A 13,643-nucleotide genomic window follows, 5' to 3' on the forward strand; every position below is an offset into this window, starting at 1 on the left:
TAGACTCCTGGGGTAAGCTCCGGCAGGAGCCTCGTGAGGAGAAGTGCCGTTTTTTTCCATGTATAATACGCAAAATTTAACAAATTTATTGTCCTAAAATCTTGGGTCCGTATGGGTACAACAATTTTTGAAGAAAATCTCCCTCGAAAAAAAACTTGAAATCACCTTTCTCCTTGTTTGTTGTTAATCGCGCATCGCATTCAGCCATCCTGCCCAACACACTTAGTCAGTAAAATTCATAATTGACGACACATCGTTTGATGCGATGGTGCAATCCTTGATGGTGTGTTATTGTCAAATATTGTTTGTTTTTTAATCTCCATCGCAGACCGGATATCATACGGAGCCCGCCATTACAGTATGCGCAGAACGGATGCGCAAGACACGTCAGCTATATAAAGAGTGAGAGTTCAGTTCTCTACCTATTAGTTTCAATTCACAGTTTAATTAGCAGTTTCAATCAGCAAATAACAAAATGCGTATTACAGGTAATATTTAATTTCACAACACTTTGCCTTGTTCCTTTCGTCTCTGCTGTTCACTTCAAACACGCTCCATACGAACACAATGCTCTCGTATCAGACGCTTGCTCGATCACCTGCTCGTTTGCTGTCACAAATCCGAAACATTTCTTCGCTATCGAGTTTGCTAGCGCATGCGCAGTGATACTGACCGGCAGAATAACATCCGGTTGTTCCCAAAAATTATCTTTTCTCTGAAATAATTTTACGTTTACGGACTTAAGAGTCAAAATTTGGGTGCGTATTATACATGGGTACAGACTTTTTTCCAGCACCGACATGCCATTATTAGGGTGCGTATTATGCACGGGGGCGCATTTTGCATGGAAAAACACAGTATACCCCAGAATGTGTTCATTAAGAATGTGTTCATTAAGAAAAATGTCACACCGCAACCTCTGAATGAATGAATGCTCGTCGTCATCATCATAATAGAGGGTTTCTCATTCTCAACTTCAATTTAAAATGCAAAAGCCATAGTAATATAAACACCAAGGATCAGGAACAATAATTGTTTTCAATCTTTGTTGAATTTAAGGGTGGGTCGTTGCCCGTACAAATAGACTTCTCACCTCATCTGCATCCGGGCCAAATGCTCGCTAAGAAGCATCTCAAAGATCTGGAGTGGCCTTGCCAGTCTTGAGACTTCAACCCCAGAGAAAATCGGTGGAGGGAATGAAAGCCTGTGTTGCCCAGCGACAGCCCCAAAAGTCTTGAAGAATGGAGGAATGGCGCAAAATAACACATACCCTGTGTGCAAACCTTGCATTTGAAGGAGTTTTTATTATCATGACAAAGAAAATTGCCTCTCCATAAAATGCTAAGAATTCTATTCTTCAATGTCAGAGTTTGAGCAACTGTGTGTAATGAAGGTCAAATCACACCCTGAAGAGATTCATGTGGCTTCTACCAACTGACATGTACGGAAGCAACAAGCCTGTTTATGACACCCTGATTTCCTACAATATGTATACACTAGCTGCTAGCATTAAGTTCTCAATCTGGTGTACCTCTTAACTTTTGCATCCTCTCAACGTAGCTTTGAATCTGAGGGCACAAAGACTAGCTAATTGAGCACTGCGATTTGACTGGTGCCCATTCAAAGGTGTACCGTATTTTCCGCCCTATAAGGCGCACCTAAAAACCTAAATTTTTATCAAAAGTCGACAGTGCGCCTTATATATGGATCAAGTGATGAATTTGTTGATCCATACTGGTTGTACACAGTGCTCTGCCAAAATGTTTTAATACGTTTTAGTACGACTAGTAAATTACAAGGTCGCATCGCTTCCCAACATTACGGTAATTGTAGTCAGGGGGCGTCACCGAATAGCTGTTGTACCCGCGAGGCTATTTCATTTCAAAATAGGCTGCTCCGTTAATGTTTCGAGTAAATCTACGGATCGATATGGAAGGGAAACATAGGTAAGTAGTACCAATGCGTTAGATCGAACTTTAGTCAGTTCTGATCATTTTATAGGAGATCGTTTGAGAAACGCGATTGTTTACACTTTGCTGAGGCTCATGGGAGATTGCGAGCTGAGGCTCATAGGAAATTGCGGATGGCTAATGCTATAACGATAGCTGCTACACGCGCGAGGCTATTTCATGTCAAAATAGGCTGCTCTGTTAATGTTTCGAGTAAATCTACGGATTGATATGGAAGGGAAACATAGGTAAGTAGTACCAATGCGTTAGATCGAACTTTAGTCAGTTCCAATCATTTTATAGGAGATCGTTTGAGAAACGCGATTGTTTACAGAGGGTTCGTTGGTTATTGGCTAGTGGGTGCATACCGCAACCCTAGTCAACCTCAGTTTGTTGCAGTAAAGCTTCTATTTTATGCGCCTTATAGTCCGGTGCGCCTTATATATGGACAAAGTTTTAAAATGGGCCGTTCATTGAAGGTGCGCCTTATACCCCGGTGCGCCTAATAGGGCGCAAAATACGGTATATTTTTCTCACCCAGTCAGCTGGGAATAGACTCACTAGAGTTCATTCGCGACCCTAATGAGGACAAGCCCATGTAATTAAATGGGCATATGGATGGTCATATAAAATGTCTGGTATCTTATGATGGTTGTTCTCTAGTGTGTTAGTGCCGCTGAGTGCCAATGAATGGACCATTAGAAGATCAAATTTATTTGATGAAATTGAAATACAATGCTTGATTTGGTACGAACAGGAAACAAATCGGATTTGTGTGAGATCAATACAGTTTTCTGTTATGAATTTCTTTTGTGTTCTTAAATATGGGAATATTTCACTTCCTCCTGTTGTGCAACATAGGTTTTTCAACAAATTTCAACAGACTCTTAAGTTGCCTATAGCTGTGAATCGTTGTCGCTAGTTGTCAGTTTTCTGACTGGTGATCATTCCAAGGTTACCCCGCCTTTGGTACAGATTATGGATGGATGGACATTATGAATGGGATTAGTTTCATTCTGTTTCATCCTATTGTTTTGTCTAAATTGATACAGTGATCCCTCACTACTTCGCGGTTCGTTTATCATGGCTTCACTGCATCGTGGATTTTTTACAGCCCCAAAAAAGTCCTTATAATAAGAGTTGTAAAAACTTTGCAGTGTTGTACTTTGCTATAAAAAAAGTTGCTATAATAAAAGACTTCTGAAAACATATTTACAGTATTGTACCTTGTTGTGAAAAGTTGTTATAATAATAAAAGAGTCCTAAAATCATATTTACAGTATGTATACTTTAGCTACATCTATATATACATCTACAAAGTGGGCATAGCTCTGCTATGGTAACTTGTGACCACTAGAGGTCCCTGTTTAACCAAGGTTAACGTCACATCTACTACATGTTACACACACCCACGCGCACACACGCACACACACACACGCGCACACACTTATAATATCTACATCTTCAATATTTATACAATATTTTCTGTATGTTATTTATACTATTAATTTATTATTTACATGTCTGAAACTATTATTTAATGTTCTAACAATACATGACATATGCACTTAAATGGTTTCATATACATTTATTGACACACACAAAATGTACAGATTAGAGAGTGACCCTACTTCGCGGTTTTCACTTATCGCGGGGTGGTTTTGGAACCAATTATCCGTGATAAACGAGGGATTACTATATTTTCACTCCAGACGTCCCTCATGCCATGTTTATTTCTTCATATCAGGGAGAAATTTCTTCCATTTTATATTCTGGAAATGAAAAACATGCAAATGCTCATATTTTATGGTGTCCATCATGTCATCTTTTCTACTTTTCATAACTGACTTACATTTTTCCCCCATGTAGATTTGGACTGCTTGGTCTTTATGTCATCAAACGACTCGTAAGTGTTTCCCTGGTTTTCAGTGGACTTGCCGGGGACCTGCTCATAGTTGGCGTTAGGGAAGGTGACAATTGCTGGCTCCTGCTGAATCTCAGCATACATGGTGGCTCTCAGAGAGCCTGAACTCCATTCAGGTCTTTCAGAGGTATAGTACAGTGGGTTGGCACTAAGCAATTCAAGATCATCCCTCTGTCTCAAAGACACTGTGGGGTCATGAAGTGAATATGTGTGACATGTTACCCTCTTGGCAGTGGCGTGGGATTGAGATGCTGAGACTGTGAATGATTGACTGTCAAACTGGTTTGAATAGGGCTCCTCTTGCTGATCCGGTTTATTTCTGTTTAGCATTGGCACAGATTTGCTTCTGCTACCCACAGGCGTCTGCTGAGAGTGAGCCACATGGCCACCAGGATAGCTTGCGTTGGTGTTTAAAAGTGAAGTCTGACCGGTTATCGAGCTTGTAATCCCCCTGAGTCTTTCTGCTCTGTTCATATCAGAAAAAGATCCACTAAGAGAGAATGCCAGTGGAACACCCCTTTTTGGAACAGCAGGAGTCTGAAAGAAATCATGTCAAATTTGACAAGTTGTCAGTGAGATCAGAAGTTTGGGTTTGTGCTTAGTATTTTAAAGTCTTTGGGCTCTGTTTTTGTGACTGTCTTAACTGCTGCGCAGCACATGGCGTAACGCTGCACAGAGCTAGGTTACACCCAATGTTGGCCATTTCTGCAAGTGGGAGGGCTCAATTATCGCCACAATTATGGAGACGTGTCTACTAAATTGGCAATCTTTTGTAAACTCGTGTACAGAAACAGGATCATTGTGCGTGTTTCATACCTGAGACAGGGAGATGGAGTCTACAGACACGGTTGCAGTCAATTTTTTATTTCTGGATTTAGGTGGCAGTGCAGGTGGCTGAAATATGGTGCATACACCACCAGTACGTTCCTGGATCTTTTGATTGTTTTCAGCAGCGGACTTCTCATTTGGGTCCCACAGACTCCGCAAAGCCTGGACACTTACTGCTGATTCCCCTTTGTTGTTGTAATTCACCACATCATACAGTTCACCTGCGTTTGACTGGAAACAACAACAATGCACCATATTAGCTTTTTAGTTGGTACTTGAAGTCAACACCAAACCTTTCTTTGTAATAATATGCCCTGTGTAGCCAAAATGGTTGAAACACACTATTCTGATTAATATTTCATTTGTGAAATATGAATTAAGCAGGCTAAATCCACCTGTTTTTATCCACCTCAAGGGGCAGCCATTTTGCTACTTGCTGTCGACTGAAAATGAATCACAGTTGCCGGGTCTCAGGTCACACACAATCACGGCTCAGCAGTTTTCTGAAACTGAGCCGGTGTAGGTACCACATCCATTCAGGTGTTCAGATCGGCTCGGGGGCCTAAAACCTTTGATGATGTCACAGTTTTTCCAAGGAAAACTTCTAAAAACAATTCTAGATAATTGAATTCACGATGTGCAGTCTGGAATTGTTCAGCTATTAGACCAAATTAGTTCTATTATTCATGTTTGATAAAAAAAATACGTCATCATTGTGATATTATATTTAATCAGGCAATCAGGCAATCTCCTACCATCATATCAAAACGTCTAACTTGAAAGAATCCCACGCCACATGAAAGAATCTCATTACAAACTGACACTACCAGCTGTGGCTGTAAATGTTACATTTTCTTCTAAAACATCGAAAGCATCAATAAATCAAATAATCACCGACTTAAAACAGTGCATTGTTTTTAGAAGTTTTCATCATTCATGTTTGAACTGCAATCCCATTTCCGCCAAACAGACCACCCACACTCTTAAACGTCAATGCACTGTCCTTCTCGCCAATCATATAGTGTGACGTCATCAAAGGCCTAAGGCAGCCGAGTTGATCTGAAACCCGAGTACCGTTTTTTTCCGTGTATACTGCGCCCCCATGTATAATACGCACCCTAAAAATGGCATGCTGATGCTGGAAAAAAGCCTGTACCCATGTATAATACGCACCCAATTTTTATGAATTTCTTTTTATGAATTTTTTTTTTTTTTTTTAAGTCCCAATGATCGTCACACACGCAGGGAGGCAATGGGTCCTATTTTTATAGTCTTTGGTATGGTCTTAACTAGGCTGGATGTAATTTCTTTTGTTGGCGTTGATTTCGCCGACTGCCCATAAACGCACCACCGCGCTCCGTGCGCGCACGGGAAAGAGGCGTGCGGACGTGAAAAAGGCGGCTCTGTATGGGAGAGACGTTGAAGAGGAATAAAAACACCCTTGGAAACCAAAACTTGGTGATTTCAAGTTTCATTTTGAGGGACATTTGTCACGTCTCGTCCCCAGTTTTGCTATGTGTCTAGGTTGCCATAGTTTCTGTTCGCGTCGCCCCTCTCTTCCTGTGTCACCTCAATCGATGTAACGTGTTTTGTATTTAAGTCCTGTCTGCCCCTCGCTCACCGTCGGATCATTGCATGTGTTACTGTCATGATGTCTGTTTGCTTTCTGTTCCTGTCTTTGGTAATGTCACCCTGTCTTTTTGTTCCACGACTTTGTCGGTCAGTCCTGTTGTTGGTTTTGTTTTCTAAAAAAAAAATAATAATAATAATAATAATTTTTGGACCCATGTATAATGCGCACCACAGATTTTAGGACAATAAATTCGTTAAATTTTGCGCACTATACACGGAAAAAAACGGTAGATGCGGTACCTACACCAGAATTGATTTTGACCTTGAGACCTGGCAACTGTGATGTCATTTTCAGTCAAATGCAAGTGACAAAAGGGCCACCCCTACAGATGGTTAAAAATGGCCCGGGTGAATTTTGCTCCTTAACTCATATCAGGCACAATATTCATCAGAATGCCGTGTTTAGACTAGTGGGGGGCACACATAACATATTATTGTAGTTTCTTTTTAAAGTTTTTTAATAAAATTTTAGGGTTGACTTTTCCTTTACATTTGTTTCATAAACCCAAAAAAGTAAATCAGTTTGATAAATGTGTGAGGTTTTCTTTATTTTCCAGAGATGGCAGTTTGCATGGCAAAAAATTATGCTGGTTTGTCTTATTGGAAATGTCTACATAGCTCTCCTTTTATTTCATGGTTTCAAAATAACCCTGCAGTGAGATATTTACAGCAATTTATCAGTGGACAAAACTAATCAGGGCTCGAAGCTTATTTTTTGCCCAAGTTGCCCTCGGGCAAGTTGGAGAAAATTTTACTTGCCCGAAACAAAATTTTACTTGCCCGAATTTTTTTGGAGTGGATTTTTACTTGCCCGACACATTTTTGCAATAAAAAAGCCAACCGGAAACAAGCTCTGCTGGTGCGCAGGCGCAGAAGAGCCAGGGACGGGTGAGGGAGCATGCATTTAATTACGAAGCGCTTTGCCGTTATCAATGTATTGCAGACTTACACGAGAAACTAACCGCTCCCTAGAAAACAAAATGTCGGACCAGAAGCGGCAGAAGTTGCGAGAAATTATGCACAAAATCGTCTTTTTACAGCTTGAAAACATGGTATTATGGCAGGGCAAGTTCGGGCAAGTGAGGAAAAATTCTACTTGCCCGTCTGCCATCGCTACTTGCCCCGGGCAATCGGGCAATCGTTAGTTTCGAGCCCTGCTAATAGATCATTTTAAGGCCTTGCAAACAAGCATCATTTTATTTGTGCAGCAACAATCACTCACATACCAGACGACTGAAAACTGGTCTCAAACACCTCACCTCATAACAGCTGGATGTCAAGTATTCTCCAAATGGCTGGATGGGGCTGATTTTGTAATGATCTATCAGGTCAGCGATGCAGGAAAAAGTGTGACAGTCACCTGATATGAAAAAAAGTTCCTCTTGATTTTGAGTTATAACAAAATGGCGGTACCTGTCAAGGCCCCTGTAGAGGAAATGCACAACTCATTGTTTTTGCTAAAATAATCAGTACTATTCTTGCTAGTTTCTGCACAATGAATTGACAGAAAACTTTTATGACTGCAAAAAATGGGACCAAATCCATATAACTTCCCAATGGCATAAAAATGAGGTATGATAAATTGCATATATCCACAGGCAGTATCTTTGCAACAGCTGAATTGAAAGTCACTTTTTGAGGGGTCAAAGGGCAACTCTAATTTGATGTCGGAAGAAGAGAGTTGTAGTCGTCTGTGCTGTTCTAATTTCATTGATTCATTATACCCCCAAGCGAAACTCATTAAATTCTCTCTTCTACTTCTTACTTGTAGGAAAGGATGTAGCCAATGGCTTTATCACTGAGGCGGATGAGAAAAGATCCCAGAACTTTATCTCCCAGGAGATCCTCTGCATGCCTGTGACAGGGAAGCCGACAACAAACATCAGAAGCACCTCAGCTGAGTAATATTGTAACTGAGTAAACAATTATCACTGTGAATCTTTCAGCTTAATCTCAGTTGCCAACAGACACTTATTGGTGGCCTTATGGAGCCTTGTTTTCTTTTCATGGTTGGCCACATGCAAAGGCTTTAGTAAAACCTTCAACATGCTACATGCCCAAAATCCCCAAATGATAGTATCAAATACCAATACATGTATTTCCTGACATTAATAGTATGGCAATGGACTTGCTGAGGTGATACATATTTTTAAAATGTTTCCACACTAAAGGAAGGGTTGATTGGTCATCCATTGGTTCTTCTGGAGACTTTGTTGACATGTTCACACAAAGTATGTGAATGTGAGAGTGATGTAGTATTTTCTAGTCACCAGGGGGGTATTCCAGAAAGCAGGTTCGAAATACTCGGAGTCTATCCCTGAACTCTGAGTTGACTTACTCTGAGATGGGAGACTGAGTATTCGGTTCCAGAAAAGCTGATCTGAGTTAGTTCAATCAACTCTGAGTATGTTAACCTACAGTTAAGCGCATGCACAACCACTATAAAAAGCCATCATCAATAGAGCCCCGATACCACGAGTCGCTAGGACAACTGAGGACAAACAGATCACCTTATTTTACCACAATGGCGTTGGAGGTCCTTATGCAAGCCTATGGCGAATTCGAACGTATATGTCGCCGCAAATCTAATGCGGATGCAACAGCGAAGGAGAGAGAGAGACGTCATGGGAGGAAATTGCTGCCCGATGCGCAAGTTTGAATGTACTATTTCAGTGATGTAACATCTAACCATAAGATCATAGCATCGCCTATAGTTATTAATTTAATTACGAATGAAATCTGATTTTGGGCGGCTCGGTGGAGACCTGGTTAGCACGTCCGCCTCACAGTTAGGAGGGTGACGGTTCGATTCCACCTCCGACCCTCCCTGTGTGGAGTTTGCATGTTCTCCTCGTGCCCGCCTGGGTTTTCTCCGGGCATTCCGGTTTCCTCCCACATCCCCAAAACATGCTTGGTAGGTCAATTGAGTAGGGGTGTAACGATTCATCGATACACATCGATTAATCGATATAATGCTCTACGATTTATTGGCATCGATGCTAAACGTAAACATAGATTTATATCGCCGTGTTTGACCTCGGACATTAGACGCAACTTTATTTTGAAATCCAGTTCATTGTTGCTTGCTTCCTCTTTCCGGGAGCAGTGAGCGGCGTGTTGTGTTGTGAGCAGAGCAGGCACGTGAAAGGGGAGTCGACAACTAGTACGCGGCTCCTATGGCTAGTGTCCAAAAAGACGAGGAAATTTGCTCCCCTTTAGGCTTCAAGTCATTCGTTTGGAAGCACTTTGGATTCCAAAGAAAAGATGGCTCAACGGGCAAGACACGTGCAGTTTGTAAATCCTGCCATGCGGTGATCAAATATTCAGGGACCACAAATCTCTATATTTATATTTAAAGAAAAAACACGACATCAAAGTTCAGTGTTAAAATAAGCACTTTGTATTCTACAATACTTCTAAAAACAATTAGATTTTATTTGTATTGTATTTTCTATACAAGCGGTATAGAAAATGGATGGATGGATGAAATCTGATTTTCATATAGGTGCAATCCAACAGGAGAAAAAATAACTTGGAAGCAGCTCATAATAAAACAAAAACATTAGTCAAAAAGGTAAGGCATGTTTTGCTAGGCTGTGATTGCACCTCTTTGATTTTAATCTAATTATTTTAAATGGACTTACGCTACTAAACAAAGACAATATTAATGTAAACTAAAATATTAATTCAGTGGCTACTTCAAATAATTTAAACCCCAAACAAAATGTTTTCCAACGTCCTCTCAGTTAATTCTACACTTTGTGGATTAACACTTGACACAAATGCATTTATGTTTTATACCTATTGTAGTACTGTTTTTTTCCATGTATAATTTGCCCCCATGTAGAATACGCACCCTAAAAATGGCATGTTGATGCTGGAAAAAAGCCTGTACCCATGTATAATACGCACCCAAATTTTGACTCCTACTTAAGTCCGTGAACGTAAAATTATTTCAGAAAAAAGATCATCTTTGGGAACAACCGGATGTTATTCTGCCGGTCAGTATCACTGCGCATGCGCTAGCATACTCAATAGCGAAGAAATGTTTCGGAGGGTACATTGTGACAGCAAACGAGCAGGTGATCTAGCAAGCGTCTGATACGAGAGCATTGTGTTCGTATGGAGCGTGTTTGAAGTGAACAGCAGAGAAGAAAGCGCATCTGTAATGGCGGCCTCCGTATCATATCCGGATTTAAAAAAAATAATATTTTTTTTTTGTACCCATGTATAATGCGCACCCCAGATTTTAGGACAATAAATTTGTTAAATTTTGCGCATTATACATGAAAAAAAACGGTAATTTAAAATGTGATGCTGTAGCCTACACCAACACTCAATAAAATACTATTTTAAAGCAAACATTGAGACAACAGAAAAAAGTACCGTATTTTCCGCATTATTAGGCGCACTTAAAAACGTACATTTTACTCAAAAAAACACAGTGCGCCTTATAATGCAGAGCACCTTATATATGGATCAATTGATGAATTTGTTGATCCATACTGGTTGTACACAGTGCTCTGCCAAAATGTTTCAGTACGTTTTAGTACGACTAGTAAATTACAAGGTCGCATCGCTTCCCAACATTACGGCAACTGTGGTCAGGGGGCGTCACCGAATAGCCGTTGTACCCGCGAGGCTATTTCATTTCAAAATAGGCTGCTCCGTTAATGTTTCGAGTAAATTTACGGATTGATATGGAAGGGAAACATAGGTAAGCAGTACCAATGTGTTAGATCGAACTTTAGTCAGTTCCGATCATTTTATAGGAGATCGTTTGAGAAACGCGATTGTTTACACTTTGCTGAGGCTCATGAGGGTCTGCGTGCTGAGGCTCATGGGAGTTTGCGGGTGGCTAAAGCTATAATAATAGCTTCTACACGCACAAGGCTATTTCATGTCAAAATAGGCTGCTTTGTTAATGTTTTGAGTATATTTACGGATTACCACAACACCATGAGGCATTCCACAGCCAGAGAAGGTTATGGAGATAAATTACCGTTTTTTTCCGTGTATAGTGCGCAAAATTTTACTAATTTATTGTCCTAAAATCCGGGGTGCGCATTATACATGGGTACAAAAAAAAAAAAAAAAAATTTTTTTTTTAATTTTTTTTTTTTTTTTTTTTAAGTCCCAATGATCGTCACACACGCAGGGAGGCAATGGGTCCCATTTTTATAGTCTTTGGTATGGTCTTAACTAGGCTGGATGTAATTTCTTTTGTTGGCGTTGATTTCTCCGACTGCCCGTAAACGCACCACCGCGCTTCGTGCGCGCACGGGACAGCAAACGAGCAGGTGATCGAGCAAGCGTCTGATACGAGAGCATTGCGGTCGCATGGAGCGTGTTTGAAGTGAACAGCAGAGAAGAAAGGCAAAGTGTTGTGAAATAAAATGCACAGAACGGATGCGCAAGACACGTCAGCTATATAAAGAGCGAGAGTTGTTTTCTTCCTATTAGTTTCAATTCACAGTTTAATTAGCAGTTTCAATCAGCAAATAACAAAATGCGTATTACAGGTAATATTTTATTTCACAACACTTTGCCTTGTTCCTTTGGTCTCTGCTGTTCATCCTAAAACACAAAGGCGCTCTTTAAGCAATGCGACAGTGACCAAATTAAGCTCCCTGCGCAGTGCGCACTGAGGTCCACTTAAATTTTAGAAAGTACATCAGGACTTTAAAAATATCTTCTAAATTTCAGCGACGGCTCTGTCACAATAATCGACCAGCCCGGTGCAGTTGGGCGGTCGGCGGCGCGCTACGGTTGAGCGTTCTCTCGCGCGCTCTCTCTCTCGCTCTCTCTCGCTCTCGCACACACGCAAACCGGATATCATACGGAGGCCGCCATTACAGATGCGCAGAACGGATGAGCAAGACACGTCAGCTATATAAAGAGCGAGAGTTCAGTTCTCTACCTAAATCCGTATTACAGGTAATATTTTATTTCACAACACTTTGCCTTGTTCCTTTCTTCTCTGCTGTTCACTTCAAACACGCTCCATGCGCACGGAGCGCGGTGGTGCGTTTACGGGCAGTCGGAGAAATCAACGCCAACAAAAAAAATTACATCCAGCCTAGTTAAGACCATACCAAAGACTATAAAAATGGGACCCATTGCCTCCCTGCGTGTGTGACGATCATTGGGACTTAAAAAAAAAAAAAAAAAAAAAAAAAATTAATTTTTTTTTTTTTAAAAATTCATAAAAATTGGGTGCGTATTATACATGGGTACAAGCTTTTTTCCAGCATCAGCATGCCATTTTTAGGGGTGCGTACTATACATGGGGGCGCACTATACACGGAAAAAAACGGTATACTATTCATAGAAAAGCGGTAGAGTTCGAAAAGATATTCTTCTAGAAATTATAAAACGTCTAATCTGGGTTGGAAGATTCTCTCGCGAGGTAAAGTGTTTCGAATTATTACGGCTTCGATGTCAATCGAATTTCGAATGAACAGCCAATCTATGATTAACCACTTTCTTTTTGAGGGAGGAGACAGGTTGAAACCCTGGGTCTCTTATAGTAAACCTGCCAACGAGCAGGTTATGTTCACTGAGTTACCTCTCCTTCTGGAACACACAACTCAGAGTTTCCTTCATTTCACGGTTAACTTACTCAGAGTTTTCACATTACCCGCTTTCTGGAATACCCCTCTGGTGTAACTCCTTGCTATTTGTTTATGTACATCATAGATTACATATACACACCCATTGCACTAGAGCAGGGGTCACCAACGTGGTGCCCACAGGCACCTGCTAGCCACCAAGGACCACATGAGTAGCCTGTGACCTGCTCTAGAAATCACTTGAAAATGACAATGACAGAAAATACTATAATATAATAAAAATGCTCTAGAAATCACTTGAAAATGACAATGACAGAAAATAATATTATGCATATTATGTTTACAGGTATTTGATTCTTAATTATTGTGGGTAATCATGCACATGTCAAGCATACATGTTAGCAGATATTGTTAAGATGTTCGTCATGATATGGGCGATACTGGAACAGTGCAATCTATTCCATGCTGTGAAAAGGAATCATTGGTTCTTACTTTCTTCCTGTGAATCCTTGAAACCAGTCAGGAAAGTTTCCATTTTGTAGTATGATCTGTGCCTGTGTCCCAATGAACCATTGAAGCACTAGCTCCTTCAGGCCTCCTTCAGCTGACTCCAGATGTAGATCAATAGATGATTTTGTCTCCATTCCTACACGTTTGTCATGAAACCAACACGCAGATGTGCACCAGTGAATGAATGCTCCCTGCTTGGGTCAGCGCTCAAAAGAAAGGACAGCCGCT

At 40.7% G+C, this 13,643-nt stretch overlaps 1 protein-coding gene across 2 annotated transcripts; it reads right to left on the minus strand.

Moving 5' to 3' along the window:
• Positions 1–3,517: 3,517 nt before the first annotated feature.
• sh2d7 (SH2 domain containing 7) lies at positions 3,518–13,591 on the minus strand. 2 transcript variants are annotated; one of them, XM_061277298.1, is made up of 6 exons: positions 13,398–13,591; positions 8,099–8,188; positions 7,593–7,693; positions 4,690–4,932; positions 3,802–4,410; positions 3,518–3,721 (listed from the first exon to the last, which is right to left on the minus strand). In XM_061277298.1, exons 1-6 carry the CDS (start codon positions 13,438–13,440, stop codon positions 3,680–3,682), a joined length of 1,128 nt encoding a protein of 375 aa, XP_061133282.1. In that variant the 5' UTR covers positions 13,441–13,591; the 3' UTR covers positions 3,518–3,679. The 2 variants fall into 2 exon arrangements, with proteins under 2 accessions (XP_061133282.1, XP_061133283.1); XM_061277299.1 differs by having other exon boundaries at positions 7,593–7,758.
• Between the last annotated feature and the right edge of the window lie 52 nt (positions 13,592–13,643).

Source organism: Syngnathus typhle, linkage group LG4 (genome assembly GCF_033458585.1).
Source record: "Syngnathus typhle isolate RoL2023-S1 ecotype Sweden linkage group LG4, RoL_Styp_1.0, whole genome shotgun sequence".
Lineage (NCBI taxonomy): Eukaryota > Metazoa > Chordata > Actinopteri > Syngnathiformes > Syngnathidae > Syngnathus > Syngnathus typhle.